Below are 27808 nucleotides of genomic sequence, written 5' to 3'. Positions count from 1 at the left end.
CAGAAATCAATGTGAATCTTATTCTGACCTCTGAATCAAATTTGTAGATAAAGACAAGAATAAAATATTTGAATAAATAATGAACTCGAAAAACTACATTTATTGTCTCAAATTTAAAAATATATGCAAAAATTCCACAATTTTTTTAAATTTCGCACCGTATCTCCAAAACCGTTAATTTTTTCTGAATACTTTCTTCTGGAAAAATATTCCCTAGAATGTAGTACACAACCCTTCAGAACAAGCCATTGTTGTAAAATGTCTCTATGCCGTTGTTTTCAGTACATTTTTCAACGACGATTTAATAAAAATGTCAATTATGTAGTGAAATCCGAAATGCGAGAATAAACTGCTGGTGTGAACTGTGTTTGAAATACGTGTTGTAAAAGATATGATGCAAAATACCGCTGAAACAATATGAAGTAAGCATTTTAGAGTTTCAGAATGTTCTAAAGAATTGTTGAGAACTTTATTTGGAAGATTTTTGTAGAAGGTTACTTGGTTCAACTCCCAATAATTTAGTTGATACTGACCAGAATTTCAGCAACTATGTAAAATGTTCTATATTTAATCGATTTTGATGCCCTAGATAAAGTGTTTCTTATGTGATCTTTTCAAAAGATAAATGCAACTAGTTTAGGGCTACAATATTGCCAAAGACTGCAAGACCAAATTTCCATTCGTTTCTGAGATAAAGGCCCGATAAATGCAAAAAACTGTATTTTTAGCCCTCATCCAAAGGCTGTAAAATCCGATCTGGATCTGACAGGATAAAACCCTACTAGGGTTTTTGTAGTCTCAATATGTACTTTCAAAATATACATACTAGAAGTTGTTTGCATTTTCAGTGTTGCATAGTGTAATTTGGAAAAAATTAAGGTTGAAAACAATTTTGCAGGGGGGTTCTATTCAAGTGAGCGGCAGTGTAGTTCAGAGAATGAAGTAGTTTAACAAATATTTCTCTTTCGTTTGGTTTTTATCTTATAGTGGTTGAATGGACCTTCGGTAAAAATTTCAAAGCGATCCTCGAACAGTCCTTATACTGTAAGGTAGGTACCCATGGTACAATAATTTGGAAGGTAGGTCAGGTTCGGACGAATTGTGAAAAACAAGGCCTGGGTGTATTTGCTTATTCTGTCAGAATTACCATAACTGACTACGCAACAGGTTGTGCTGTTTATTTGATATTTTGGATCAATAACTAAAAACGCGAAAAATGAATGGGGGACCAAGTTTTCTTTACAGAGTCAGCTTCCGCATCTGTTCAAAAGTTTGTTTCATCACAGTGTTCATGAATTTCAGTTCAATAAATGTTGTAATAACAACTTTCATTTCGACTGAATTTTAATAAATATAAAATATTTTGTCATAGTTTTCAAAACAATACACATACATATACAAGCTGTGTATACTGATTTGACAGAATAAGCAAACCAATAGAAAAAATTGTAATCAGCTGTTTGCTGTGTCCTACCTTGTAATGATTGTACCATGCAAAGACATAAATACAACAAGATAAGACATTTCTTTTGCTATCATTCTTCAGTGAATGGCTTTTGAATTTAACATAATGTTATGTTACGATATGGTGATATAACATTTTTTTCTTTTATACATTTTTACGTATTTAACCGAATTTACCGATCCAATTGACATAGAATTATTCTTGAATAGATCCTTGAATTCATAAGTTTCGTTTCTGATACCATTACATGAAATGTTCCTCCTTGGTTGCGATTTTGAATTAAATGCAACCTGTTAAGGGTAATGTTTCTATACATAGTTTCGGAAACATTTTTTTGTTGCATGCATTTTGTCAGGTCTTTATTACTTTATGTCTTTGTACCATGGTAGGTACCCAAAAGTGTTGTCGACTTTCATGCAACTTGATGTACGTTTGCACTAAATTTTACTAGTGCACATTTTGGGGCAAATCAGATACCCACTTTGTAAGTTATCGTGCTTATCAGTCAGTTTATTTGATGCCAGCAAAGGTTTTTGGAGTTTTTGGGTCATAATCTCAGCAAGTATGGTCTTGCACCGTCTTAATAGCGGACATGGGGACAACATGTTGCGAGCCAATTTGCAACAAAATTAAAATTTTGTTTTGAAGGTTCATAGAGGAGTGTCTGGACACTGATCTATATTACGAAGAGCAAATTTAAAACCATAACTGTTGCTTCCTATGAGAGTTGAAAACTGTTTGATGTTGCTTGGCCGGGGAATCGAAACCACGACTTCAGCGTGCAAGGCGGGTGTGCATACCATTGCACCACGGTGGCATCCACGAGAGTTTATGCCACTTGGAATAAACCCTGGCACAAACCAGGGAACTTGCAAAATCGGAGGAGGCAGTAGTTTTAGTGAAAGAAAAAATCTTCTTACGAATTAATCTTACAAATGGAAGATTTTATCACGAAGCCGGGGTTGGATATTAAGATCATTAAAATGGTAACAACGGTGCTTACGAAATTATCGGGAACTGTTGACTTTACCAACAAAAACATAAAGTGCTACCAAAGGTCGACGTAGTAGCATCCACAAGGGAAGCCTTAAATCGTCCTTACGTGTAGTTTATTATATCCCACACCGGTTCGATCTGAAATGGTTATCACATCCCAGCAAAATTTGACGGAAGGGGTTCTTTGCGATGACGTGATTTCATGTCATCTTTTGCATTGGTTCAAAGGAAGTCGTGGAAGATCCGATCTTTTCATTAGGATTTGAACCAATGCAAAGGAAGTCGTGAAAGATCCGATCTTTTCATCAGCATTTGTACCCATTCCATCGATCCAATAGAGATGATGTATGTGTTTTTATTTACACACCTGTTTATTTTCATTTTGGTATGTTCCAGTACTGCAAAAATCTACTAATTTTTACTATTTTTTCCGATAACATAAAGGAAAAATTGTTACGTTGTAAAAATAAGTAGATTCTTGCAGTTTCTGGAACAGACCAAAGTTGTTAGAACTGTCGTCGTGATGTTGTCTTACATTTCCTGCATATCAAACAACTAAAACTTCTAAACAATTGGTATTATATGAAGTCCCAACCATCGAGCTAAAAATAGAATCGGACTGCACACATTGCTATTTTAAATGTTCCCTTGTCTGTTCTAAATCTGACATAGAATGAAATCAATCAAATCTCGCTTCTTGGAATTTGAAAAAAAAAGTCCGAAACGAAAAGGAACAAGAATCTGAAAATAAAGAAGAAACTACTTTTGGAAAGAAACAATTAAAAATAAATTAATTAAGCATAAATGGTATTTTCCATAAAAAGTCTCTCCTCCCCGTTCGTTACATTTTGTTCTTAGAGATCCCTAAAGCAAGCCGGGTTGTAGATCCCTACATATTTCCGTCACTAATGCCTTGTTCAGACTGACGGTAATTCGCTCTCTATTCGTTGTTCGACCCCAAATTACGATACAAATACTTCATTTCCCATACAAAATTTTGAGAACGAACAACGATTTTTGTACATTGTTCAATTTAAATTACACTCAGAACGACGATAAAATGTGTCCCATCTCTAACAAATGGGAGAATTTATCGAAATAAATTAATTATGACAGGAAAAATAAAAAATTAAAAATGTATTAAAAATCCAAACCTTTTTAGAAAAACTCCAAAATATGAATGAAAAGTAAACGGTTTAACGACTAGTATACATTCAAATCATAGCAAATGTTGTCTTCTTTTTCATTGCAGTTACATTTCTTGTTCATCGTTTCAAATTCGCGTACAAATTTAGAAACTAAAATCAAATGCATGCCGGAAAATCTGTACATATACCAAAACGTTATTTTGGCAGGTACGAGTATCTCTCTCGTTAATTCTTAAAATAGAAAAATTTGAAAATATACTGAAAACACCAAAATGTTGAGAAAAAATAGAAAACATGAATGAAAATAATATAATTTAATATTGAATAGATATCTGGAAGAAGGACAAATATTTTTTCAGTTCATATCAATTAATTTTAATTTAAAAAATTTAATTTTTTGGCTGAAACATTCTTTAAAATCAGTAAACAAAAACCATGCAAATATGAATCATGTTGCTATGAATTGTGTACCATGTCGTATGAACGGGTTAATTCGTGTACGTAATTATGAGAACGAACGACGTGAATTAAATGCTGGTATGAACATGACATAAACAAAAGAGTATAAATTACCAAAATGTTGTTATAAAAGAACGAAATTATAAAATAAAAGTAATTTACGAAATAAAAATACTTAAAGGAGTGCATTTGGAGTCCATGTCGAAATCTGAACTGGTGATGGGAAAGATAATTGAAAAAAACCTTTTGTAAGATGAAAGAATATCAGTTGCGGAGAACGGAGGAAGTAATCTTTTGCGTTGCAGCGGTGGTGATTACATTGCAATTTTGGATGTAAACTTTTGAAAAACTAAACTGATAAATTAATTGTAGTTATTTCATGAATTCGTTTGAATTAATAAAGAGTTTTGTTTTTCATGAAAACCATATTTCAATACAGCATTTCCATTTTCCAAACAATACATGAAAATTTCATGCCAAGGGGTTGGTGAAAATGACATGCCAAAGCATTGGTTAAAATGACATGTCAAAGCATGGGTGAAAATGACGTGTCAAAGCATTGGTGAAAATGACATGCCAAACCATTGGTGGAAATGACATGCCAAAGCATTGGTGGAAATGACATGTCAACGCATTGGTTAAAATGACATGCTTAGGATCCAGAAAAGAAGGTCATCTTTTGGGGTCCACGCTCATATAAAATTCATCGATGAAGATGCTAAAAAGATGACATGCTAGATCACTTGCACCCATGATTGAATGTCATCTTTGGCATCGAACATTTTGCTGGGATCGTGTTATGACGAACCCAAAGATATATTTATTATGGTAAGTCCGGTTGAAGGCAGGCGATTTACCGCAAATTTACAATTTAAAAGATGTTTGCATTGCTGTGTCTTTCATCTGACCATAGGAGAAAGCCTCAAACTTATCCAATTCCATTGTTGATCCCAGTTCAATTCTGTTTCTATGAAAATGTGAAATGAAAAATTTTATAAAGGAAAAAACTTTCAAATTAAAAGAATTATAAAGAAAATATTTTTTATTTCAAATTTTACTGCTATGCCTAAATACGACCGTATTCCCAGGGCGTGTGTGGTGAAAAAAGTAGAACACATGTATTCTTATGAGAACTACCGAAATACGTCGAGCGTATACTTTTTATAAGTTGAACATTTTCAACTTTGACAGAACGTACGATATCCCAGCTAACAATTTTTTCCGATTTTTTTCCGAATTCGGAACGAAACTCTGCACAAGTATGCGATTCAGATGTCGAATTCGTTCAGAAATCGGAACAAAATTGTGTGAAGGTGCCCACGAATTCGGAAAGTTTTATCGGAAAAAAATCGGAAGGAATATTAGAGTTTCTTTCCGAATTCTGAACGAATTCGCAAAAAAACTCGAATGAAAAAAAGGGAAATTTTAAGGGAATTTTCGATTATCTGCACAATTTCGGAAAAAACTCGGAAGGAACATTCGAAAATCGGAAAAAATTCGGAAGATTATCGGATGTTTGATCCGATATTCGGAAAAAAATCGCAAAATTATCGGATGTTTGATCCGATATTCGGTAAAAAAATCGGAAGATTATCGGATGTTTGATCCGATATTCGGAAAAAAATCGGAAGATTATCGGATGTTTGATCCGATGTTCGGAAAAAAATCGGAAGATTATCGGATGTTTGATCCGATATTCGGAAAAAAATCGGAAGATTATCGGATATTTGATCCGATATTCGGAAAAAAATCGGAAGATTATCGGATATTTTATCCGATATATGGAAAAAAATCTGAATATTTTCGTAAGGTTTTATCCGAAAATCGGAAAAATTCCGGTGATTTATATTTCGGAAAATGTTCGGATGTTTAATGCGATTTTTTTTATTCTTTATTTCATCATCTTCACAAGTTGGATTTAATAGTATTCATTGCTGCTGCCCGCTGATATTGTGTGTTTGCAAAATTATAAAACACAACTTTTCCTAATAAAGTTTCCATGTGTCGTCACGATGTTGTTCTTTATTCGGCGTATCTAAAATAGAATTAACAATATTTGTTATTATAAACAGCTTTCTACAAAATGTGTATGCAAACTTCCAATTTTAATTTGTTTTAAAACACACAATAATTTGTTCCGCTACGTCTTACTCACTTAACTGCTGCGAAATAACTAAAAAACAAGGTACAGCATGCAAACAAAGCAAAGAAATTTCCCTTGCCACTGGCGTTGTTTGTATACAATTAACTCTCAACCAGAGTTCGGGATTTTTGCTCGCGAGAAAAATACACAGATCAAAAATTCTTTCAGATTATGTGCAGAGTACTCGGAAACTAATCGGAAAGAAAACAAATCAAAATTTCCCTTCCGAGATTGTGCAGAGCACTCGGAAAATAATCGGAAAGAAAACAAATCAAAATTTCCCTTCCGAGATTGTGCAGAGCACTCGGAAAATAATCGGAAAGAAAGGTTACGAAATCTCGGAAAAAAATCTGATATCAGAGCCATCGGCAAAAATTGTTGGCTGGGATGTTATTGTATGTATGTATGTGTGTGTTTTGTATTTTGAAAACAAAAGCCCAACAAAACATGAAATACAATTTATTGCAAAGGAAATATGTTTGTTTTACGAATGAAAACATTTACAGGCATGTCACAGAAACCAATTCCGATCGAAAGTGGAATTGATTCCGTATTTAGCTTCTTCAGAAACCGAAAAACGAAAAATTTGTTCGGAATGAAACCACTTTTGGTTTCTCAAGTGGAATTGTATTTTTTTGGAAACATGTCTCTTTAAAACACTCCAAAAACTCTTAAAAATAATAAAAATATTGTTTTATTAACAAAATCACATTTAATTTTATATTTGTTTATCATTATATTTAAATAATTCGCACATTTCCATTATTTCTCAATCAACGAAACCAATTATTAACAACGTATTGCCACATAATTTTTTCGTTGTAAATTTGTAATAACTAAACAATATGGCATTGCGAATGTAAAAGAGAGAAGAAGCAAAAGAAGAAAGAACTCAAACAAGGTATTATTCATTGTTATGGTTATTACTTTGTGTCTCGATTACAGTAACAGTAGAAAAATTGAAATTCCAATAAAAATTAACTTTAATTTCGCACAATCAAACTTTCTTTCAACAGAAAATATTTTCACAATTCCCACTTCCACACTGTTTTCTAATCATATTTTTTTGTTTTGTTTCTTTTAATTCCTCTAATGTTGCCATATTTATACTTAATAATACGATTTTCGAAATTCATCAAATCGATCGGAATCTGAAGAAGCTAAAACAAAAACGATCGAAATGAAATTACGGAATTGAAACCATTCCGATCGGAATCTGTGACATGCCTGTTAATAAAGTTTCAGTCGCGGTTTTCGTGTTTTAAATGGGATTTCGAATTCAACGTATTTGGGTAATACGAACGCTCAGAGAGCGTTGTTGTGGTAGGTAGGTGAATATTTTTTGTACGTCACGACTTAAATTAGGTATAGCTGTTAAGGCCCATACCTATATACGGACGTATACCCAGGGCGTGTGTGGTGAAAAAAGTAGAACACATGTATTCTTATGAGAACTACTGAAATACGTCGAGCGTATAATTTTTGTAAGTTGAAAAAGTTTAACTTTGACAGAACGTTATTGTTTGTATGTGTGTGTGTTTTGAATTTTAAAAACAAAAGCCCAACAAAACATGAAATACAATTCATTGCAAAGGAAAATTATTTGTTTTACGAATGAAAACATTTAAGTAAGTTTCGGTCGCGGATTTTGTGTTTTAAATGTGATTTTGGACTCAACGTATTTGGGTACTACGGACGCTCATAGAGCGTTGTTTTGGTAGGTTGGTGAAATATTTATGTACGTCGCGTCGTTATTTAGGTTTAACAGTCATAGAACAAGAATCCAGCCCTAGTACACTGTTCAAATTGGAGAAACAATATAAAATATCGGCGTGGTGCAAATCTAAACTAAAGTTGGCTTATATCATTTTTTTCAGATTATGAAAACGTTTTCAATAGGTTTGAAAAACTTAAGGTCTTTGGAATCTTTAAACCGAACTATTCTAAGCATTAGAATTTGAACTGATAGCCATATCTTATATACATACATATGTACATATGTACCTATATGCATATTTCATTTTGGCGTGATTCAGAGAACAATAATACAATGACTGACATTCTGTACTTTTATGATCTGTACTTATTTTCGTATGAATATTAAAAAAAAAAAAGACGAAAACACATATTGTGGGTTTTGCTTAAACAATATGACAGCTCATATCATCATCTTATTATTGTTGGTTTTTTTTTTTTTAATTTACCCCGTAAGAAGATTAGCGCTGGAAAAAATTGTTTAAAACGAGAGAAAGAGAAACAAACAAAAATATAAATAATAAGCGCGATAACACAAAAAGACGACAAAAAACTTGTTTATTGCTAATACAAAGGCATAGGCAAAAATAAGAAGAGGAAAAAACTGCGTAAGAGCAACATTTGTTTAAAACCATGTATGAGCTTTAGATAAGATTAAACGACAAAAGGCAGAAGGCAAGCAATCAAATGGTACCATTCAATGCCAGTAACCAACAACCAAGAGGCAGGCGGCAGAGGCAAACAGATGGCTTACATTTTAAAATTTAAACAATTAAAATTTAGCAAAAATAAGAATACATTTTTTAATTTAAATTACACTCACCATTAATTCTTAAAAAGAAAATAACAATAATTTTCACGTTGGACATATTGTAGGTAATATCCTGGTATTGTTTCGTTGTTAGATAACGAATTTGGATCCTTGTTGATTGATTTATACAAATGTATATTAAAAAGTAGGTTGGTTGGTTGGTAAATATCATTAAAATGAAGAATAAATTTATTATAAAAAACATTTCGTATTTTTTGTTTGTTTTGTTGATGTTAGAAGTATGTTTTAACAACGGCAACGTTAAACGTTTATCTATCTTATGCTCGGCTGGAGGAGGCATCTCCTCCTCTGGGTTTCAAATTGTTATGCTAAAATCATGTTACAACTTTCGATTACTCCAAAATATGCTATGCTCATTTTGTTTTTCTCACCACCCATACCCAACTATCATCTCCACCTGCTCTTGTTCCTTCTCCTCCCCTTCCAACAGATCCTTTTGCTGTTCCTTTAATCTTTTCTTCAACACTCGTCGTTCCTTCGCCGCATACTCCTCCTCCAGCTCTATCCCGACTTTTCTTTAAATATCAATTATGACTAGAATTTAAATGGGTAGAATTATTGGTATCTGTTGCCGATAGAATACTGCTATCTCCATAGAATTTAGGCTCATCGTGCTGTTCATTACCGCTACCATTTGTCTCATCTTCGGAATCATCATCGCCAGATGATTCATTATTGGCATTATTGTGTACAGAATCTTTATTGTTACTGGTTGTTGTTGTTGTATTTAACGAATTCGATGATGATATCTTGGCCGATTCTTGCTTAACAGCATTACTCAAACGTTCATAGCAGCTGGTGCATACCCTTTGCGGCTTGGAACTTTGTTGGGGCAAAAGGAATTTCTTCGATGAACATGGTCCACAAACAACGGCACCACAATTACGGCAATGATGACGTCTTACAATCATTGTAAATTGCGTCTTCTTGCAGTGCATGCAAATGATGGCCTCTGCATCGGGCACCCAAACTGCAGCATGCTTTTCCACAGGCTTTTTACCCGATTTCTTCAGTAAATCTTCAACACACTTGTTGATATGGGCCATCCATTCTTTCTTTTCGGTTTCAGTGGCCGCACACACAATAAACGATTTGGTGGTGGTACGTATCAGCCAAGCATTGCGATATTGGGGACAATCGTCAATGTTCTCCAATGAAACCTCTTCCAAAGGCATTATATGTTGTTTGTTGTATTTCTTTTTGCCAATAACAATATTTCCATAGACCAGAATATCATTGAACAAGAAAAACTGGCGTGATTTTGGTCGTTTGCGGCACATTTTGGTTAAGACACCCTCCCCCACCAAGACACGTCCAGGTATGGCTAGTGGCACACCTGCACCGCCAAAACAATTTTCCACTGTTGCAATACGTCTGGTATTGGCTTCGGAATTTACTAAACGATCAACCATTTTGTTTGTGGGTTATGGTGGTGTGGTGGTGATGCTTTAGCGTAGCTTAATTTTTACAAAAAATATCAAAAATATATTTTATAAGAGTATTTTCAGCTTCTTCACTCCGACGACGACAAATTAATTTACGCTTTTAGTAGTTCCTTTTGTTGTTTGTCTTTCTTTTGGAACAACTACTGACGACAACGACGAACGGAAGTGATTATTAGTTTTGTTCGAGAGTATTTTCACACGTATTTTTTTCGATTTTCTTTTGCGTTTGACGTTTGCACTGTTTTTGCCTTTTGTTTCTAGTTTTTCTTTTGTTCCGTTATTTTTCAATAATAAAAAATTAATTATTCTATAAAAACGAGAAATACATTCACGTATAGATTGTGCCAATCCTCAGTTATAATTTCGACTTCGTAAGACGTTTTTGTGCAACACACAAAATAGCCATACACTCGCTCGCTCACTCAACCGTAAGCACACAAAAAGAAACGGGGAGAGTCTGTCTGTTGATTGTCAAACTGCTGCTGCTGCCTGTCGCTATTGTGTATTTGTTGTTATTGTTCATGGTTGTGCAAGTATGTGCGTGTGTTTGTGTGATTTTTCACTGCATTGAGTGTTGGTAAGCGTACCAATAATAAATAAGGTCGTATAACGTAACATTAACGCCCAATTAAAATGGACTGGACGATTGACATTTTTTGAAAAAGTTTTCAGAAAGAAGAGAAATATGAAATCTCCAGAGAGAGACTACTGGTCTATTCCAGAACCTGCAAGATTATACAATTTTTTTACAACGATAACAATTTTTCCTTTATGTTATCGGAAAAAATAGTAAAAATTAGTAGATTCTTGCAGTTTTGGAACAGACCATACTTTAGGGGTAGTTTACACTATATGTAAATGTCATATGACATGTAATTTTCCATAGTTATATAGTCGCTAATATGTGCTATATTGGGGATTTTCCATACGCCATTTACATTGTAGGTCCACACCAGCAGAAATGTAATAAGATTACGTCTTCACATTGCCTGCGTGGGTAGATATAGAATGTTTTTGTTTCGTGTCATAAGACATTGATAGATAGTGTAAACTACCTCTTACTTCGACCATATGTTATATGTATGTATATGGAGAATGTGCCAATTATTTGACACATATTTTCATACATACGACATAATAAGAAACCAAACGGCCAGCCGTTCTTAATAGGTACTTTACACGATATGTTTTTAAATATGAGTTGTTACTTTTTATGTACAAAGCAAAATTGACAAACACATGAAATCATGTGTTTTTCCCAAAAAATCGCAAAATTTCAGTGAATTTATTCTACTGTGACCCGGGTCTATATACATTTTTGGTTTGTTTCAGAACTCCAAGAATATACTCATTTTTACTATTTTTTTTCGATAACATAAATGAAAAATTTTTATAGTAGCAAAAATGTGTAGATTCTTGAGGTTTTGAAACAGGCATTAAATATGTATTTTGAATTTTTAATGTGATACGCCAACGAACGCTCAGTCGTACGCTTTTGTTTAGTAACCAATATGCAACCAAAACACTTTACAACACTATGTATTTTTGTTCAAAATGGAAGAGTAAACATTGCACCCTCAATCGTCTCTCTTTCACACAAACACTGTCAACAAAAATCAACATCAACAATCCAAAGAAAATTGAATGAATAACAGACAGCCAGCCGTTTTTACTGTTCTTCTAGAAAATCTTCTATGTGCAAAATAGCAACAACAACAGCAGCAACTAGTGAATCACAAATATGCAGCAATAAATTTAATATGATTTGTTATTTACAGTTTAAATATAAATTTGTTTCGCAGAGATGTAAAATGATTGAATATAGGAATTATACTGGCAATAAAAAGGAGATAAAAACCGGACACAAAAAAATAATACACAAGAAACGAAAATAATATTCCAAAGGAGAAGTTAAAAACGGCAACAGACCGAAAAGCAACTCAACAAACTAAAGTCATATGAAGAAGCTAATGAAAGCAAATGCCAGACAGGTCAGAAATAACTGTCAAAAAACATTTTGCATACACAAGTTCTGTTCCGAACTAAAAAGTTTTTACAATTTTTACCACTTTTGCACATTTTGCGTTCTCTTAAACGGCGTTTAACAGGCCAACAAAGAAAACAATAACAAGTAAAAGGTATCAGACGGGCCACAAGACCAAATACGATTTTTTGGAAACAAAATGTACGTCCCTGCATGGACCGATATAGTCCATATTAACACATGATTTAAAGTTGTAGAAATAGTAATGCACAAAAATTGGGAGTGTCAATCACTACTTTCGTTAAAAATTCGTAAACGATCTTCAAACAGATCTTAAACTGAACTTAACAAAAATGTTGAACTATAGTGAGGAAGGTACCAGAAGATATTTTCCAATATATCCCTTCTTAGAACTTAATGTACGTTTGGAAGACATTTTTCGACACTCAATACATAATTTCTAATGTTTATCGGTCATTAGAGTTGATACCGGCAGGGTTATTCAGAGCTTTTGGGACATTATATCAGGAATTATGGAACAACTTGTATTGTAATGAAAGGGGTCGTGCTCGCAACCTGGTGCAAAAAATTACAACCGATCCGACAAGATTAGAGACTCGTGCACAACATTTTGGACCATCGTGCGCTCCAGCCAAACTGACAGATGGAAACGGATTTCATCCAAACGTACTTGGGGTCTAAACCCATTATTCTTTAGGCTAAATGCTCAAGGTATAAAAAGGGTATATTGTAAAATCTGTAGTCGAAAATACGAATATTTCAAAACCTGATTGCTGGATTGGACCTGTTATTAGCTGAACTTTAGTCCCACCATCTGTATTGTTATGAAATTGTATGTTTCGGAAATTTCGGAACGTTTTTTAACGAACCAAAGTGGAGTTGGGAACTTGTTGAATTTCTTGGTTTTACTCGCTTAAGTTTGCCTTGGGATCATCATTTGAATTACTATAAAATTTTCGGATTTCGGCACTTTTGGAACCTATATTTCTTTCCTGATTAATTACGGCATCATCGGTATCCTAAACTCAGGTATAAATTTCCTGAAAGAACCAGACACAGCAAGACTAGTCCTCCTATTTGGTCTTTTTAGAAAATAGGCCTTATAGAGAAGCGGAAGCTGGTAGTTTTTGTTCTTGTAGCAGCATATAAACCTATATAGAAGCATAGGTTTGATGCTGGGTTGGCACCGCTGCCCGAAACACTATGGTTTCGGCTCAATCTGGTATGAAAGAACCCGCTGTCGTGGGATTGGGAAGATGGAAGTGGTTTTACGAGTTGAAACCATGGGTCTTTATAGCTGAAAGGTGATGTCCCCATAGATAAGCTGGATAAGTGTGTATTTTTTTAACGAGCGGACTTCGGAATCTAAGGATACATTTCTGAAAGAATCAGGAACAGCTTGAATTTTCAATATAGAGCAGATGATTTTAAAGTCTATGTAGAGTCCGATATGGATTTTTTTAGAAAAGTGTCTTTATAGAGAAACGGAAGCTGGTAGTCTTTCTACGAGCTGAAACTTGGGTCTTGATCGACGTGCTGAAACAGATTGTCAAGCTGAAACAAGGTGTCTTTCTTAGACGATCTGAATTGTGGTGTCTCCACAGACTAGTTGGATAAGTGAGTATTTTTAAAAGAGTTGAACAAGGAGTTTTTTTAGACGAGCTGATGCCGGGAGTAGTCTTTTGTAGTAGAACTAAATGGAATGTCTTTCTAGACAAGCTAAGGCAGCGTCTTAACAGACAACTTAATCAGGGAGTCTGTATAGACTAGCTGAAGAATAATGTTGTCTTTTTGGAATTTTTGCAGACTGTTTGAACAGGGTCTGTATAGAGAAGCTGAAGTAGATAGTCTTTTTAGATGAACTGAAGCAGAAAATCTTTTTAGTCGGTCTGAAAAAGGGCCTCTATTGGACGGGCTGAAGAAGGGCGTGGTTTTAGACGAACTGAATCATGGAGACTCCATAATGGAGTCTTTACAGATGAGTTTAAACAGGGACTCTTTTTAGACGAGATCAAAGAGCTTTTTAGATGAAGAATGGGATGTCTTTCAAGACAAGTGGAAGCAGGGAATGTTTTTAGACCAGTTGAAACAGAGAGTACAGGGAGTCCTGAATGGCCTTGATATGACAAAATCTAAGATTTATTATGACCATTTGAAAATTTCCATATCAAACTTACTCTTTCCTGTCTAGCAGACACTGACCGCAATTTGTTTTAATGGACACGATCGGCAGCAGTATTGTGAATGTAGAACAGCAGAGTCTTTGCCTTATTTTCTTACAGAATTTTTGAATGGTTTTGGATGAAACGAGACATGACTAGGTATCGATGCTAGAATTACAAAAATCCCCGCTAAAACCGAGAGAAAGGAAGCAATAATAATAAGATTATGCAGAACTTTAGAGTTAAAAGAACGGCATTTCAAATAGGAAAAATCCTTTAGATACATTTCAGTACCAAACGAGCATTCAGGCAAGATTTTAGTCCATCGTATCATATTTTCAACATTTTGATTATTCGACCTATGAGATGTAATCGTGAATAGAAATGGTACACTGAATTTTTACTAAAGATAGTTCATAAAGCAGTAAACACCGTGATTTAAATTGCTTTTGGAAAATAGGCATACTTGCCGAGATATGGAAATTTAAAGTTCCCCAAATTAATCGGTAACGAGTAAGAAATGCATTTGTATTCTTATAATTTTCTTTTTTTATAATGCATATTATTTTCTTACAGAATTTTTGAATGGTTTTGGATGAAACGAGACATGACTAGGTATCGATGCTAGAATTACAAAAATCCCCGCTAAAACCGAGAGAAAGGAAGCAATAATAATAAGATTATGCAGAACTTTAGAGTTAAAAGAACGGCATTTCAAATAGGAAAAATCCTTTAGATACATTTCAGTACCAAACGAGCATTCAGGCAAGATTTTAGTCCATCGTATCATATTTTCAACATTTTGATTATTCGACCTATGAGATGTAATCGTGAATAGAAATGGTACACTGAATTTTTACTAAAGATAGTTCATAAAGCAGTAAACACCGTGATTTAAATTGCTTTTGGAAAATAGGCATACTTGCCGAGATATGGAAATTTAAAGTTCCCCAAATTAATCGGTAACGAGTAAGAAATGCATTTGTATTCTTATAATTTTCTTTTTTTATAATGCAAAAACGGCAAAGTGATGAAAATTTTTATATTTAAACCAAAGGAAGAGGGCGTATTTCAGTCAAGATAAAAACTTTCACTATGAACGGATAAAATCATGTATACGCTTTGAAATTATATTTGCTATTTAAAGCCAAAAACAAGCAATGGAAAGGAGATTTCCTCTCAATATCTTCTGTTAGTGGCGATAAATATTTTCATAACCATTCCATTTCTTGATTCGAAAGTTATCATTTTCAGATTTTCTACCAACATTAATCAGTTTCGTGATAAACATTTATGTACCTAATCATAAATGTTGTACTTAACTCTACAACAAAAAGGGATATTGGATTAGTTGGATTGGACGGACATGCACATGTAAGTAATTTTGAAAGGAATAAGGATATGTTTTTTTGGAAGAGGATAGATGACAGAAAAACAATGACGATAAGCACACACACATTTTTAACACACATACATATATAACAAGGACATATGGACATTGAGACACAAATACTATAGTATGCTGTTAAATGCGAACGTGCTTACAATTTCTACCTGTTTTCGTTTTTCTTCCAGCGCTTTATGTTTCTCCTCATCGTAATGTTTACGCTCAGCCAGACGTTTTTCTGTATGCAAATTGAATGGACACTGTTGTATGACCAATGGTTTCTTTGCGGGAACAAATGGTTTCTCTTTGAGGACGGTGGGAGGTCGTGATTCAAATTTAGGAGCTTGGCTCTTTTGTTTCCATTCTTCCAGCTGTAAAAAATAGATAACAAGGTCAAATATTTATTATTGTATCTTCCTTTTTAGAAATTGTGGGCGACCTACCCTTTGTCTACGTTTTTCTTCGGCTTCTTTGGATTTTTTCAGAACTTTTGGAGTCACCGCCACTGTAAAGGCATGTGCTGGTTTCCGTTTTTCCATAAGCTGATGGTAAGCAGTGAAATTTGGCACAGGTCTTGAATGAAATTCACGTCGTTTGCGTTCCTCTTCTTCTCTACGCCGTTCAGCTTCTTCACGCTTTTTCTGATATAAATCTTTTACCAAATATGCCTGTGGTGGAGGTGGCATATTTTTGGGAACTGCACCTTTCGAAGCAGCTGCCGCCGCAGTATGACATTTTCTTGTGGCTGGTTTTTGGGTAGACCATTGACAGACCAAATTTAATTTGGGTGCTAAATGTGTTTTTTGCACAGTCTTATCCAAATGTGACTCCTCCTGATGTTGTTCATGTTCATTGTCAGTATGTTGTTCCTGGGGGTTTAAATCTTCCAGGGGTTTTACATCTTCCTGCGATGTTACTTCCTCTTCCTCATTTTGGCTGGAGTATAGGGAACTGTTAATATTTTCAATATTTTCTTTGTCGCACTCCTCCTCTTCTTCCTCTTCAGTGATGTCGCTATAGTCTTGTTTTTCAATTTTATACATAACACATTGTTCCTCAATGTCTGTCAATTCTGTTTTGGCTGTAATTGGAAACCGACAAGGACTTTTTGTTGTGAATATTCGTAAGAATCTTCTCCCATATCTTACCCAATTCTTCCTGTAATAGTTCGATATCTTCAGGTCTCTCGTGTTCAAAATGTTTAATGGCTAAGAAAGGAACAGTTTTTAGTTAATAACGGCGCGAAAAAGATGTCTTCTCCAATTACACTTACCGAAAAAATTTTCAGAGTGATCAAGTTGATTGTTGCCCACATCAATGTCGTCCCAATCAAATTTTACTTGCACCTCAGGCATTTTTACATTATAATAGGCCATAATTATGTTATTATTTTGGTGTAGATTTGTTTAACAAAAATTATTGCAAATTGCAGTGATTTGTGGTACTTGAACAGAAACAAAAGTAAAACAAATACGAGCAGAGTGCAAAGACAAATGCCGATGCCGCGAAACACGAAAAATCAGTTTAAAATGCGATGGCGATTTATTAAATTTCACACACACAAATGTATGTAACCATGAGTGAGTACTCGGTAGTTGATTACTGTGTAAAGTAGTTGGTAGTTTTGTTTAGTGGTTAAAGTAACGTAACGTTACTAAAGTACTTATCAATTTTTGTGTACGTTATTTGAAAATAAGATAAAACAATAGATCTGTACGATAACTTCGCAAGTGAAAAGTGCTTGCAAGTACTCAGCAAGTTCTCAGTAAACTCTCTCCACTAATTTTACTGTCTCGAAGCTAAAAACTTGCAGATTGTTATCGAACAGCAATTTGCCAAAACTTGCAAGAAGTCAGCTGATTTGATAAACAAGAAGAAGTTGGCGGAAAAGATTAAATAAAATAAATACATAATAAAATAAAAAAGTCACCACAAACTACAAAATAAGTTATTTTACTTATGTTATCGTTTTCCAACATTTATTTAATATTTTACCCTTTTTATTTCTATTTATTTTAATAACCAAACGTTTGTTTATGTTTTTGCCAAGAAGTCCGCCACAAAGCATTCGAATTTAAGTCAGCTGATAGAACTTGCAAATTCATACAAGAAAAAATTTCCTTGCAAAAACTTGTAAACAAAACTTTCCAAAATTCTCTCACAATTGTCTGCAAATTCGCTCTCTTTTACTTTACATGTTTGTTATCGAACAGCATTTTGTAAAAGTTTGTGCAAATTTGTACAAACTTTTGGGTTGTCGTACAGACCTAATCTCTTGTGCCATACATTAAAAATAGCAGATGAAAATTTTTTAGCTTTTAGGAGATAGCGGAGGTGAAGGAGATCCTTTTCTACCTTCTTACCCAAAATTTTCATAGTCTGTCACAAGACAATCATAAATCCAACATGACACAATAATCCACAAAATAGCGTAGAAATATAATGTATCATTTACATAGAACTGGATTTAGTGATTAGATTTAAAGCGTCAATAACATTACATGCTTGTCACTCATGCTGCAATACATAAAGTGCAATACACATTGTCCGTTTTGAATGACGATTATTCGCAATTATCCATATAACTGTACACCCGTGAAACGATAAGGCCAGCTGATTTCGGAGAACTTGCAATCAAAATAGTTCTGTTGTTGTAGTCCCTGTTTCACCTTATTAATTCCATCAAGTTTTCACTCAGAAATGAAGCAGGAAAGCAAGGCAATCAGGCAAGGCAGCTTATGTACCCAGGCCTTTACTCTCTGAGAAAGTTCTTGCTGGGAAAGTAACCAGACAGACCTATTTTCAATGGCGCAAAAAAGCTTTTATTCCTCTTGTTTACATCTTCCTTTCTTTTACCCCTCTTTTTTGCTTGTTAAATCCTGACATATCCTGCACAAGAAAGCTTTTATTGGCAATGAAAAAGTCCTTCAACAACGTGTTGCATTCTTGTGTGGTGTTACAACATTAATCAGCTGTATTTTTTAAGTCAGTAACGGTTTGGAAGTCATTCGCAACAGGTCTTTGCTGTGATACCACGGTTCGTTCGTTCGGTTATTCAAGACATTTGTTGTCTAACGTTGTGTTATTTGGTGGTGTGGCGACAGTCTGCATTGCTGCTTCCCAAATGTGTCCAATCAAATGTTGTTAAATGGTACCATTTAAAGCTACATTAAGAACTGTTTTTCGGATTTCCGTGCTCAACTTAGTGTGAAAGTAAAAACCTACCCCATTTGTAGAGCAAATAAGGGGATGGATGGTGGTGGAGATGTGTAAACATTCCATTAGTGTTTAATGCAAGTTTTGTATTCCAAACAATTTCGTTTTCATATTTTTGGACAGTTATTTTTGTTTACCCATGTTTGTTAAAGTAGAGATTGTTTGAATATCATTTTTTGGAATTGTTTACAATTGGATATTCAACGACATTCTGCTTCTTGCTGCTGGTAAATTAATTAAAAAGGGCTTATCGCGAGGCAGGTAACCGTTGCATGTATTAACGTTATCTTGGAGACAGACACATGCTGCTGTTGCTAGTGGAATAATTTCAAGGTAAGTTGAAAACACTTTTTTAGAATAGTTTTGATTTTGGGTTTCGTGTAGTCTTCTATTTATTTGGGAAATTACGTTTCACTGTTGTCCCACAAAACGTTTTAGTTAAAATAGTGACCTACGTTTAAACGTTCTTTGGAGACTCAAGGTGATTATTAAACCTGATTTGTTAGGATTTTTGTAAGAAGTTGGAAAATATTTTTATGGATCCTTTGACGACAGTAAAAGACTTTTTAATAATTATGCGAACTCAAGAGATAATAATCCAACAAATTGGGCGGTATTTATAGGTTTTAACGTCCTAACACATCAGTCAATTAGATTATTTTAAAAACTGTTTGGAACACCCAAAAAACATAAACGTGCGTTTTTTTACTTAATTTTAAAACGTTCAAAGAAAGAAAAAGTAAATAGGTATGATGTTTTTTTAGATTTAATGAACTCTGCTCTAATAAGGCAAAAAAATCAAGTTCTTTGGAGCTCAAAGGCCTAAGATTTTTAAGACTTTTTATAATTTTTTAAGGATTCACCAATGTAAATTTTTATATTTCGTTAGGATTCAACAACGTGAATTTTTATAATTTCTTAAAGTATTCCTACTTGGAATTTTAGAAATTTTTTTTAAATTTAATTTTTAAAATTCACCATCGTGGGTTTTTATAAATTTTTAAAATTCATAAACTTGGATTTTGTTTTTTTTTTTTTTAATTCACCTACGCAGATTCTTATATATATTTTTTAAAAACAACGTGAATTTTTATGTTTTTAAAATTCACCAACATGGATTTTTATAACTTTTTATACCCTCCACCATAGGATGGGGGTATATTAAGTTTGTCACTACGTTTGTAACTACTCGAAATAATCATTGTAGACCCCACAAAGTATATATATTCTTGATCAGCGTGCAATTCTACATCGATATAGCCATGTCCGTCCGTCTGTCCGTCTGTCCGTCTGTGGAAATCACTCTAGCGTCCGAACGGATTGACGTAGGTTGATGAAATTTTGGGAAAATATGTTATTTTTACGTAGGACTTTTGGTATTGAAAGCGGGCTATGTAGGTCCACGCTTTCGTATAGCCCCCATACAAAATGACGCGTGACGCGTCGTCGTTTTAATGAATTTTTAAGATATTTGGCCTATTTTACCACCGAATTGGTTGTAATTTGGTACTTTGTGTCTCCAGAGGCCAAAAAATATTCCTACCAAAGTTGGGTTATATAGGTCCACGTTTTGGTATAGCCCCCATATAAGGCCCCATATAAAGTACGCGTCATTTTAATATATTTTGAATGTATTAGACCCATTTGACCACAGAATTGGTTGTAATTTGGTATTTTGTGTCTTCAGAGGCCAGAAAACATTCCTACCAAAGTTGGGTTATATAGGTCCACGTTTTGGTATAGCCCCCACATAAGGCCCCTTATAAAGTACGCGTCATTTTAATATATTTTGAATGTATTAGACCCATTTGATCAAAGAATCGGTTGTAACTTAGTATTTTGTGTTTCCAGAGGCTAAGAAACATTTCTACCATAATATGTTTATATAGGTCCACGTGTTGATATAGCCCCCATAATACAATATCTCCCGATTTTCGATATTTTGAACGTTTTAGCCTCATTATCACACCGAGATGGCTGAAATTTGGTATTTAGTCTTCGTTAGGCGTATAAAACTTTCCCCCAGAAATTTGTAGGTATAGGTCCACGCCATCATATAGCCCCCATAGAACGGTACCTTCCGAATTTCGGTATTTTGAAGGTTGTGGCCACATTAATCCACCGAAATGGCTGAAATTTGTGGTGGAGGGTATAAAAAGTTCGGCTCGACCGAACTTAACGCTTTTCTTACTTGTTAAAGTTCACCAACGTGGTTTTTTATTACTTTTTCCCGTTTAGAGTTAAGCTTGATGATCGAAAATTTTTTGCAAGTGAAAAAGGAAAGCCAAGGACTCGAACCACACACAGGTTTTTTATAATTTTTTTTTTAATTCAGCAACGTGGATATTTTATATATTTTTTAATCGCCACGTGGATTTTTATAGTTTTTTAAAATTCGACAACGCACAGTGGTTCCGCCCATGGACAAAAATCGAAAAATTGATGGCGACAAATTTTATTGCGATTGAAATAAATATTCTCTAAACATATCAAATTTTTAACATCCAGTCTTATTTTTGTAAATTTACAGCGGTTATACGCCAAGTTAAGTCGAAGAAATTGTGATTTGTATGTGAGGCCTTAAAATACATCCGCAATGCATTTGTAGGTTATGAGTAAAATTATAAAAAATTGGAGAGGTAAACGTGCAATTTTCAAAATGAAACTTATAGGTAATGGCATTGGCAATGTTTTTACAAAAAACAAATTCATAATTCGTTTTCTAACTTCATTAAAAATAAATTCTTAATAAATGACTTTTTCTGCAATTTTTAACATAATTACTATTAATTTATGTTGAGTTTTACTAATGTTGTGAGCATTTGTGAGTCTAGAAATTTTTTTAGAATGCAGGGGAAAGTCTCTATTTTACGATTGAAAAAGACCGGCTGCCCCCATCTGCCACCCGCTAAGTTATTCCTCTTACACCAAGCCCGTAAAATCGTCAAAATTCCGAAAATCGGGAAGTACGTTTATATGGGAGCTATACCCAAACTTGGACCTATACTGAACATTTTTGGCAAGGAGGTATTTTGCTCACTCAGAACTCAAAATGCAAAATGACAGCCAAATCGGTTGGAAAATGTGGGTAAAACCGTCAAAATTTCGAAAATCGGGAGGTACGTTTATATGGGGGCTATACCTAAACGTAGACCGATATTGACAATTTTTTCCATGGAGGTATTTGGTTCACTCAGAACTCAAAATGCCAAATTACAGCAAAATCAGTTGGAAAATTTCGCTAAAATTGTCAAAATACCGAAAATCTGAGGTTACATTTATATGGCGGCTATACCTAAACGTGGACCTATTTTGAATATTTGTTGTAAGAATGTAGTTTATTCACTCAGAACTCAAAATGCAAAATAATATCCAAATCGGTTGGTTAATTCGGCCAAAATCGTCAAAATACCACAAATCGGGCGGTACCTTTCTATGGAAGCTATAACCAAATGTGGACATACATCCACTAAAAATGGTTTTCTATCTTTTTGGCTTCTTATAAACCTACGTTTAAAATTTGGAGGCGGTAGCTCGATTAGAACTTTTCCGTACAAGTGTGACCACTGTGCAACGTGGATTTTTATACCGTCAGTGGGTATATACACCTTGATACGATGAAAATGTACCTCATCGAAATAATGGTTTTAGACCCCAAGTATGTTTGGACTAAATGTGTTTCAGACCATTTGGAGTCGATCTAGCCATGTCCGTCCGTCTGTCCTGCTGGTTCAAATTTTCGGTTCAAATTTTGGCTTTCGTAAGTTCGAAGATGAGCTACATCGGTCCACTCCTTCCGGTACCTCCCCCACAAAAGTTCGAAAATGTTCGGAAAGTTTGTGCGCACGATAACTCTTGAAGGGAGTGACCGATTTGGTCCATACTTTGTACAGTTTAAACTTTCTACCAGGGTAATATGAGGTTCTAATACGACCTCAATAGGTCCATTCCTTCGGGTACCTCCCATATAAAATTTCGGAAAAATTCAGTTTAGGGCCATCTCTCGAATCGCTTTGATTTTTGTTTTAGCAACTTGTATTCACTGCCCTCCATACGACGGTACAAGTTTCATCAGGGGCAAGTCCATACTTCCTGAGAAAATAGCATGAAAGTTGCAAAAAACCCCCTATGACACCGTGTGAGGTGGTTGGAGCGCAAGATACCTTTTGAACGGATCTACCGGTTCGGTCCAAAATATGGCCTTAGTAATATTTTTACAAACATAGTTTAAGTTTGGAGATAAGCCATATCGGTCCACTCCTTCAGGTATCTCCCCCACAAAAGTTCAAAAATGTTCGGAAAATTTGTTCGTACGGTAACTCTTGAAGGGAATGGCCGAATTGGTCCATACTTTACACATCCTAATATATCTACTAGATATAGATCAGGTTCAAATATGGACTATATTTGTCCACTCCATCCGGTACCTTCCACACAAAATTTCGGATAAGTTCACTTTAAGACCTGCTATCGAATCACTTTGATTTTTATTGAAGCAACTTGCATTCGCTGCCTCAATTATGACGGTAAAATTTTTTTCACGGGCAACTCCATACTTCTTGAGCAAACAACCCGAAGGGTGTAAAAACCCCCTATGGCGCTATATGTAGTGGCTGGAGATCCATAATGGTCAATGTAGATTCATTCCTTTTAATATCTCCTCCTCAAAACTGTTGATCTTTAATCCTAATCAACATTTTTGTTGGTTCAAACACCCAACATTTTTAAAAACTCCTAAATGCATACGTTTTTTGGGAAAAATTGTTTATTTATACAGGCTGAGGGTATATCTCTGTCAGCAAAGCCGACTGATACTTTTTTACTTGTTTTAATTTACCTTCGCAAACTTGGATTTTAAATATTTCTAGAATTCACCAACGTGGATTTTTAAACTTTTTAGAATTTATCAATGTGGATTTTTATATTTTTTTAAGATTCACCAAATGGCAGTTTTGTAATGTTTGAAAATTCACCAACGTGAATTTTTATATATATTTTTAAACTTAGTCTAATCGGGCTATAAGGTCATTAGGGTTTTTAATGAAAATAAAGAATATTTATTTCATTTTTTCATCCGACGTTTCGTTGGGATTTTCCAACATCTTCAGGGATAAAACTTTATCTGTAACGACAACAATAATAAATCAAAATAATTATTCTTCTTGTTTTACATTCTGTTCTTTCTTAGCACTAAGGATTTGAATACTTACAAATAATCTTTCGTCAGTTTTTACATTTAAATATAGTCAATTGAAGATTTTTTTTTATAACGACACAACAATTAAAACGTGTATAAATGCAAAAATAATAAAAAAAATATAAATAAATATCACAAAGCTCATTAATACTAGTAATCACAGTATGTTTAATAAGACTAAATTATTGGTAATGTATGTTGTTGTAATCTTAAGCTGTTGTAATCTTAAGCTTTCGAGAGTAAATCGCTTATTTTCCATCCTTTCTTTGTCAAGTGTTTTGACATTGTCAAGATCAGCTGTGTGGCCAAATTCTAAGGGGTAGTTTACACTATATGTAAATGTCATATGACACGAAATAAAAACCTTCCATATCTACCCACGCAGGCAATGTGGAGACGTAATTTTATTACATTTTTGCTGGTGTGGACGCACAAAGTAAATGGCGTAAGGAAAATCCCCAATATTGCACATATTAGCGACTATATAATGATGGAAAATTTCATGTCATGTGACATTTACATATAGTGTAAACTACCTCTAAGCAGTGTTGTGCTAAAGCGGTCGTTTGTTTTTCTTTTTGTATGTCATTAGCTCTGTTCCTTTACGTGCAAGAATCTTCAAGTTTTACCACTTTTTACTCGAAAAGCGTTCCTTTACTTCAGACACCATACCATTCATATGGGAGCAGTTTACAACTTTTTCTACTTTTGCCGGTTTTACCACTTTCAAAAGTAAAGGAACAGACCAATTGTTGTGTTCTGATATTCGTGTGCCTAAACTCCTCTTTGTTGTACCGATGTATATTTTGCCGCATTTGTTTTCTGCATTGCCTTTACATTGTATTTCATATACATACTACATTATTTTTGTCATTTTTTCTATTTTGCTTTTTGTTTTGGTGTATAGTGACGATATTGTTTTGTATGGTTTGTGTGCTATGTTTATTCCTTCTTCATCCATAATTTGTTTTATCAGTTTTGTTTCTGTTAATCTTGGTATGTACTTACTTAGGTGGCCATCAGACCATCTGCTTTTTCACATGTATTTTGTCACTTTGGGTATACTAATATACAGAACAGCTGATGTCATACATGTGAAAAAGCGCATGGTCTGATGACGGCCTTAGTTGGCCGATTACAGAACATTTGTTCCATAGACCGAACTAAGAAAAGATCTCCATTCCTCTCTGTTTTTCGCTTGACTTTTTAGAGTATCGCGCCTTTTCATTTCTTCATCCACTTGTATGCTCCATTGAAGCTTAGGCCTGCCGATTCTGTGTGCACCGCCATGTGGCATGTATTCATACGCCTGGTATGTACTGCATACTGTAATATGTGGTGTTGCCAGATTGATAGTTTTTGTCGATTTCTGGGCATAATGATTTTTTTACTAAATTATTTATAAGATTGGTCGGGTAACTATTTTGTATTAATATTTCTTTAATTTAATCAATGTTTTTACTGTGAAACTTTTCGTCACTAAGGGATAAAACATTTTTAATGAAATTTGTTGCCGTGTTTTTCTTTTGTTGAAATGGCTGCGTCGAGTGAAAATTCATTAATCGTCCTGAGGATGTCGGTTTCATATACCAATCTGTGTATAATCTGTTATCCGCTTTATATATTTTTATATCTAAGAATGGAATAGCATTATTTTCTTCTATTTCGATTGTAAATTTAAGCTTTGGGTGATAATTATTCAAGGTTTCCAATATCTTCGATGCATCTCTGTTTTTGATTATTGCGAACATATCATTTGAATATTTCGTCAAGAATTTTAAATGTATGTTTTCCCTGTCCAAATCTTCTATTACTTGCGTCAAAAGAGTGTCAAAGACTATATCTGTAATGGTTGGAGATAATGGATTCCCCATTGGCATGCCGTATATTTGATTGTAGAAATTGCCGTCATATGTAAAATAGTTATTGTCATTAAGGCTGAACTGTAGAAGTTTCAAGAACTGTGATTTCGGTATTTGTGTATGCTTTTCTAGGGATTTCCATTGTGACGTTATATTTCTTATAGCTAGATGTATCGGTATGTTTGTAAACAACGATACCACGTCGAAAGAAACTAGAATATCGTCATCATCCACTCTTAATTTGTCCAACTCCTTCTTGAGTTCAAATGAATTCTTTATGTTATAGTTTTGTATTATGATGTTTTTAAGTATATCTCCAATGAATTTAGACAGCTTGTAGCAAGGAACTTCCACAGAAGATGATATTGGTCAGAGTGGCATGTCTGGTTTATGTATTTTTGGAAGTCCGTACAATCTCGGAGCATTAGATGCATAAATTTTTCTTTTGTTGATATGTAATTTTGTTTGTGTAAATCGCAGATTAATTTATTGTTCGCTCGGTGTAGTTTTTGTGTCGGGTCCATTCATTCCGTTCTTGTATGTATCTTTATACATAATGACCGTTTTATTGCCTTTGTCTGCCCTCGTGATGACTATTTCATGTTTATACTTCTTCAAAAATGTCCTGGTTTCGTCACATTTTGATAGAATGAATTTATCCTTTTGATTAATTTTTGGTATTCGTTTGTATGTCAATATTCTATTTGCAATTTTTGTTCTTACCCAGCAAAAATTTGGATCCGGTAGTCATTACGTAACCCATTACAAAGTAATGTAAACAAGCTTCTTTTCCCATTACAAGTAATCTGAAAATGGGAATATGAAATGGGATACTTCTTAAAAAAATAACAAGGCAAACCTACTTACTTTGCTCCTCACTAAGTAATGAGGACGGTGGCACAGTGAGTGTGTGCCCGACTATAAATCCAACGCTCATTGTCGGCACGCGAGTTTTTTTTAATTAAAAAATAACAGTTCGTGGTGCACATTTAAGTTCTTAAGAAACCCTTAATGTTCGTGTGCGTGGCACAGTGTGTAGAGTCTTCGGCCAGAAATCAGAGGGTTCGTGGGTTCAATTCGGGCAGACAGCGAATTAAAATAAAGTAAAATGAAAGTAAGAAGTGTGTTGAAATAAAAAAATCTCCACATCAACTGTTCTAAAAATAGAATTTTTTTCAACTTACTTTTCAACTTCTAGTGGCCACAGAATAACTAGTTATTCTAGTGGTCATAATATAACTACATACTGAGTGCGACATGCCCTTGTAAAAATAATGGGGAAGAAAGGTGGTTTGGGAGTAGTTACGGCTGCCAAAAATGCCTTACAAAACCCATGATTTTGGGAGGATTTTTTTGCTGGGTATTACATCCTTTTGTCTGTCATCGGTAAGAGTTTGGACCCACTGTTCCAGATCCGCTATCAGTTGTACTGATGAGTAGTTAGTGTCGTTGACAGGTATTGAAAATTTGGGACCCAGGGATAAAATCCACTTTATTTCTTGACTGAACTGTATATTAGTTTCATTTCCGAACCACTCATTGTTAAATTGTAGCCCATATTCTTCTAATCCATTGTGTTTTAATTTTGCTAATTTTGACGACTGTGTCTTTCTGTCAGATGATGTGAAGTAAATGTACCTTGATCGTTGTCTTTTTATGAAGTTGTCATATTCCTCAGTCTGCATCGTCAATCTTAGGTTTTTAGTCTTGTTTGACATACATCTTTTTAAATCTTT

At 34.3% G+C, this 27808-nt stretch overlaps 2 protein-coding genes across 8 annotated transcripts in view; one reads left to right on the top strand and one right to left on the bottom strand.

The window, feature by feature from the left end:
* mei-38 (meiotic 38) overlaps positions 1-17325 on the bottom strand; it is a 42594-nt gene extending 25269 nt beyond the window's left edge. The window contains exons 1-4 of one of the 3 annotated variants that reach the window (XM_073976394.1): positions 17071-17325; positions 16946-17005; positions 16241-16878; positions 15956-16168 (exon numbers count right to left, since the gene is read on the bottom strand). In XM_073976394.1, the coding sequence (XP_073832495.1) occupies positions 15956-16168; positions 16241-16878; positions 16946-17005; positions 17071-17173 (1014 nt within the window). In that variant the 5' untranslated portion in view covers positions 17174-17325. Of the gene's footprint in view, positions 1-8789; positions 10211-15955; positions 16169-16240; positions 16879-16945; positions 17006-17070 lie in introns of those variants that run through there. The other 2 variants (XM_073976395.1, XR_012411707.1) reach the window with 2 other exon arrangements.
* Positions 7416-27808, top strand: part of Rab27 (RAS oncogene family member Rab27) — a 105970-nt gene continuing 85577 nt past the window's right edge. Inside the window, exons 1-2 of one of the 5 annotated variants that reach the window (XM_073976397.1) lie at positions 12175-12234; positions 19166-19346. The gene's annotated coding sequence lies outside the window, so the exon portion shown is untranslated. Of the gene's footprint in view, positions 7539-10679; positions 10821-12174; positions 12235-15710; positions 15785-18665; positions 18949-19136; positions 19347-27808 lie in introns of those variants that run through there. The other 4 variants (XM_073976400.1, XM_073976396.1, XM_073976401.1 and 1 more) reach the window with 4 other exon arrangements.

Source organism: Musca autumnalis, unplaced genomic scaffold (assembly GCF_047663935.1).
Source record: "Musca autumnalis isolate F117 unplaced genomic scaffold, ASM4766393v1 scaffold_3, whole genome shotgun sequence".
Lineage (NCBI taxonomy): Eukaryota > Metazoa > Arthropoda > Insecta > Diptera > Muscidae > Musca > Musca autumnalis.
This window is presented reverse-complemented; position numbering and strand designations above follow the sequence as displayed.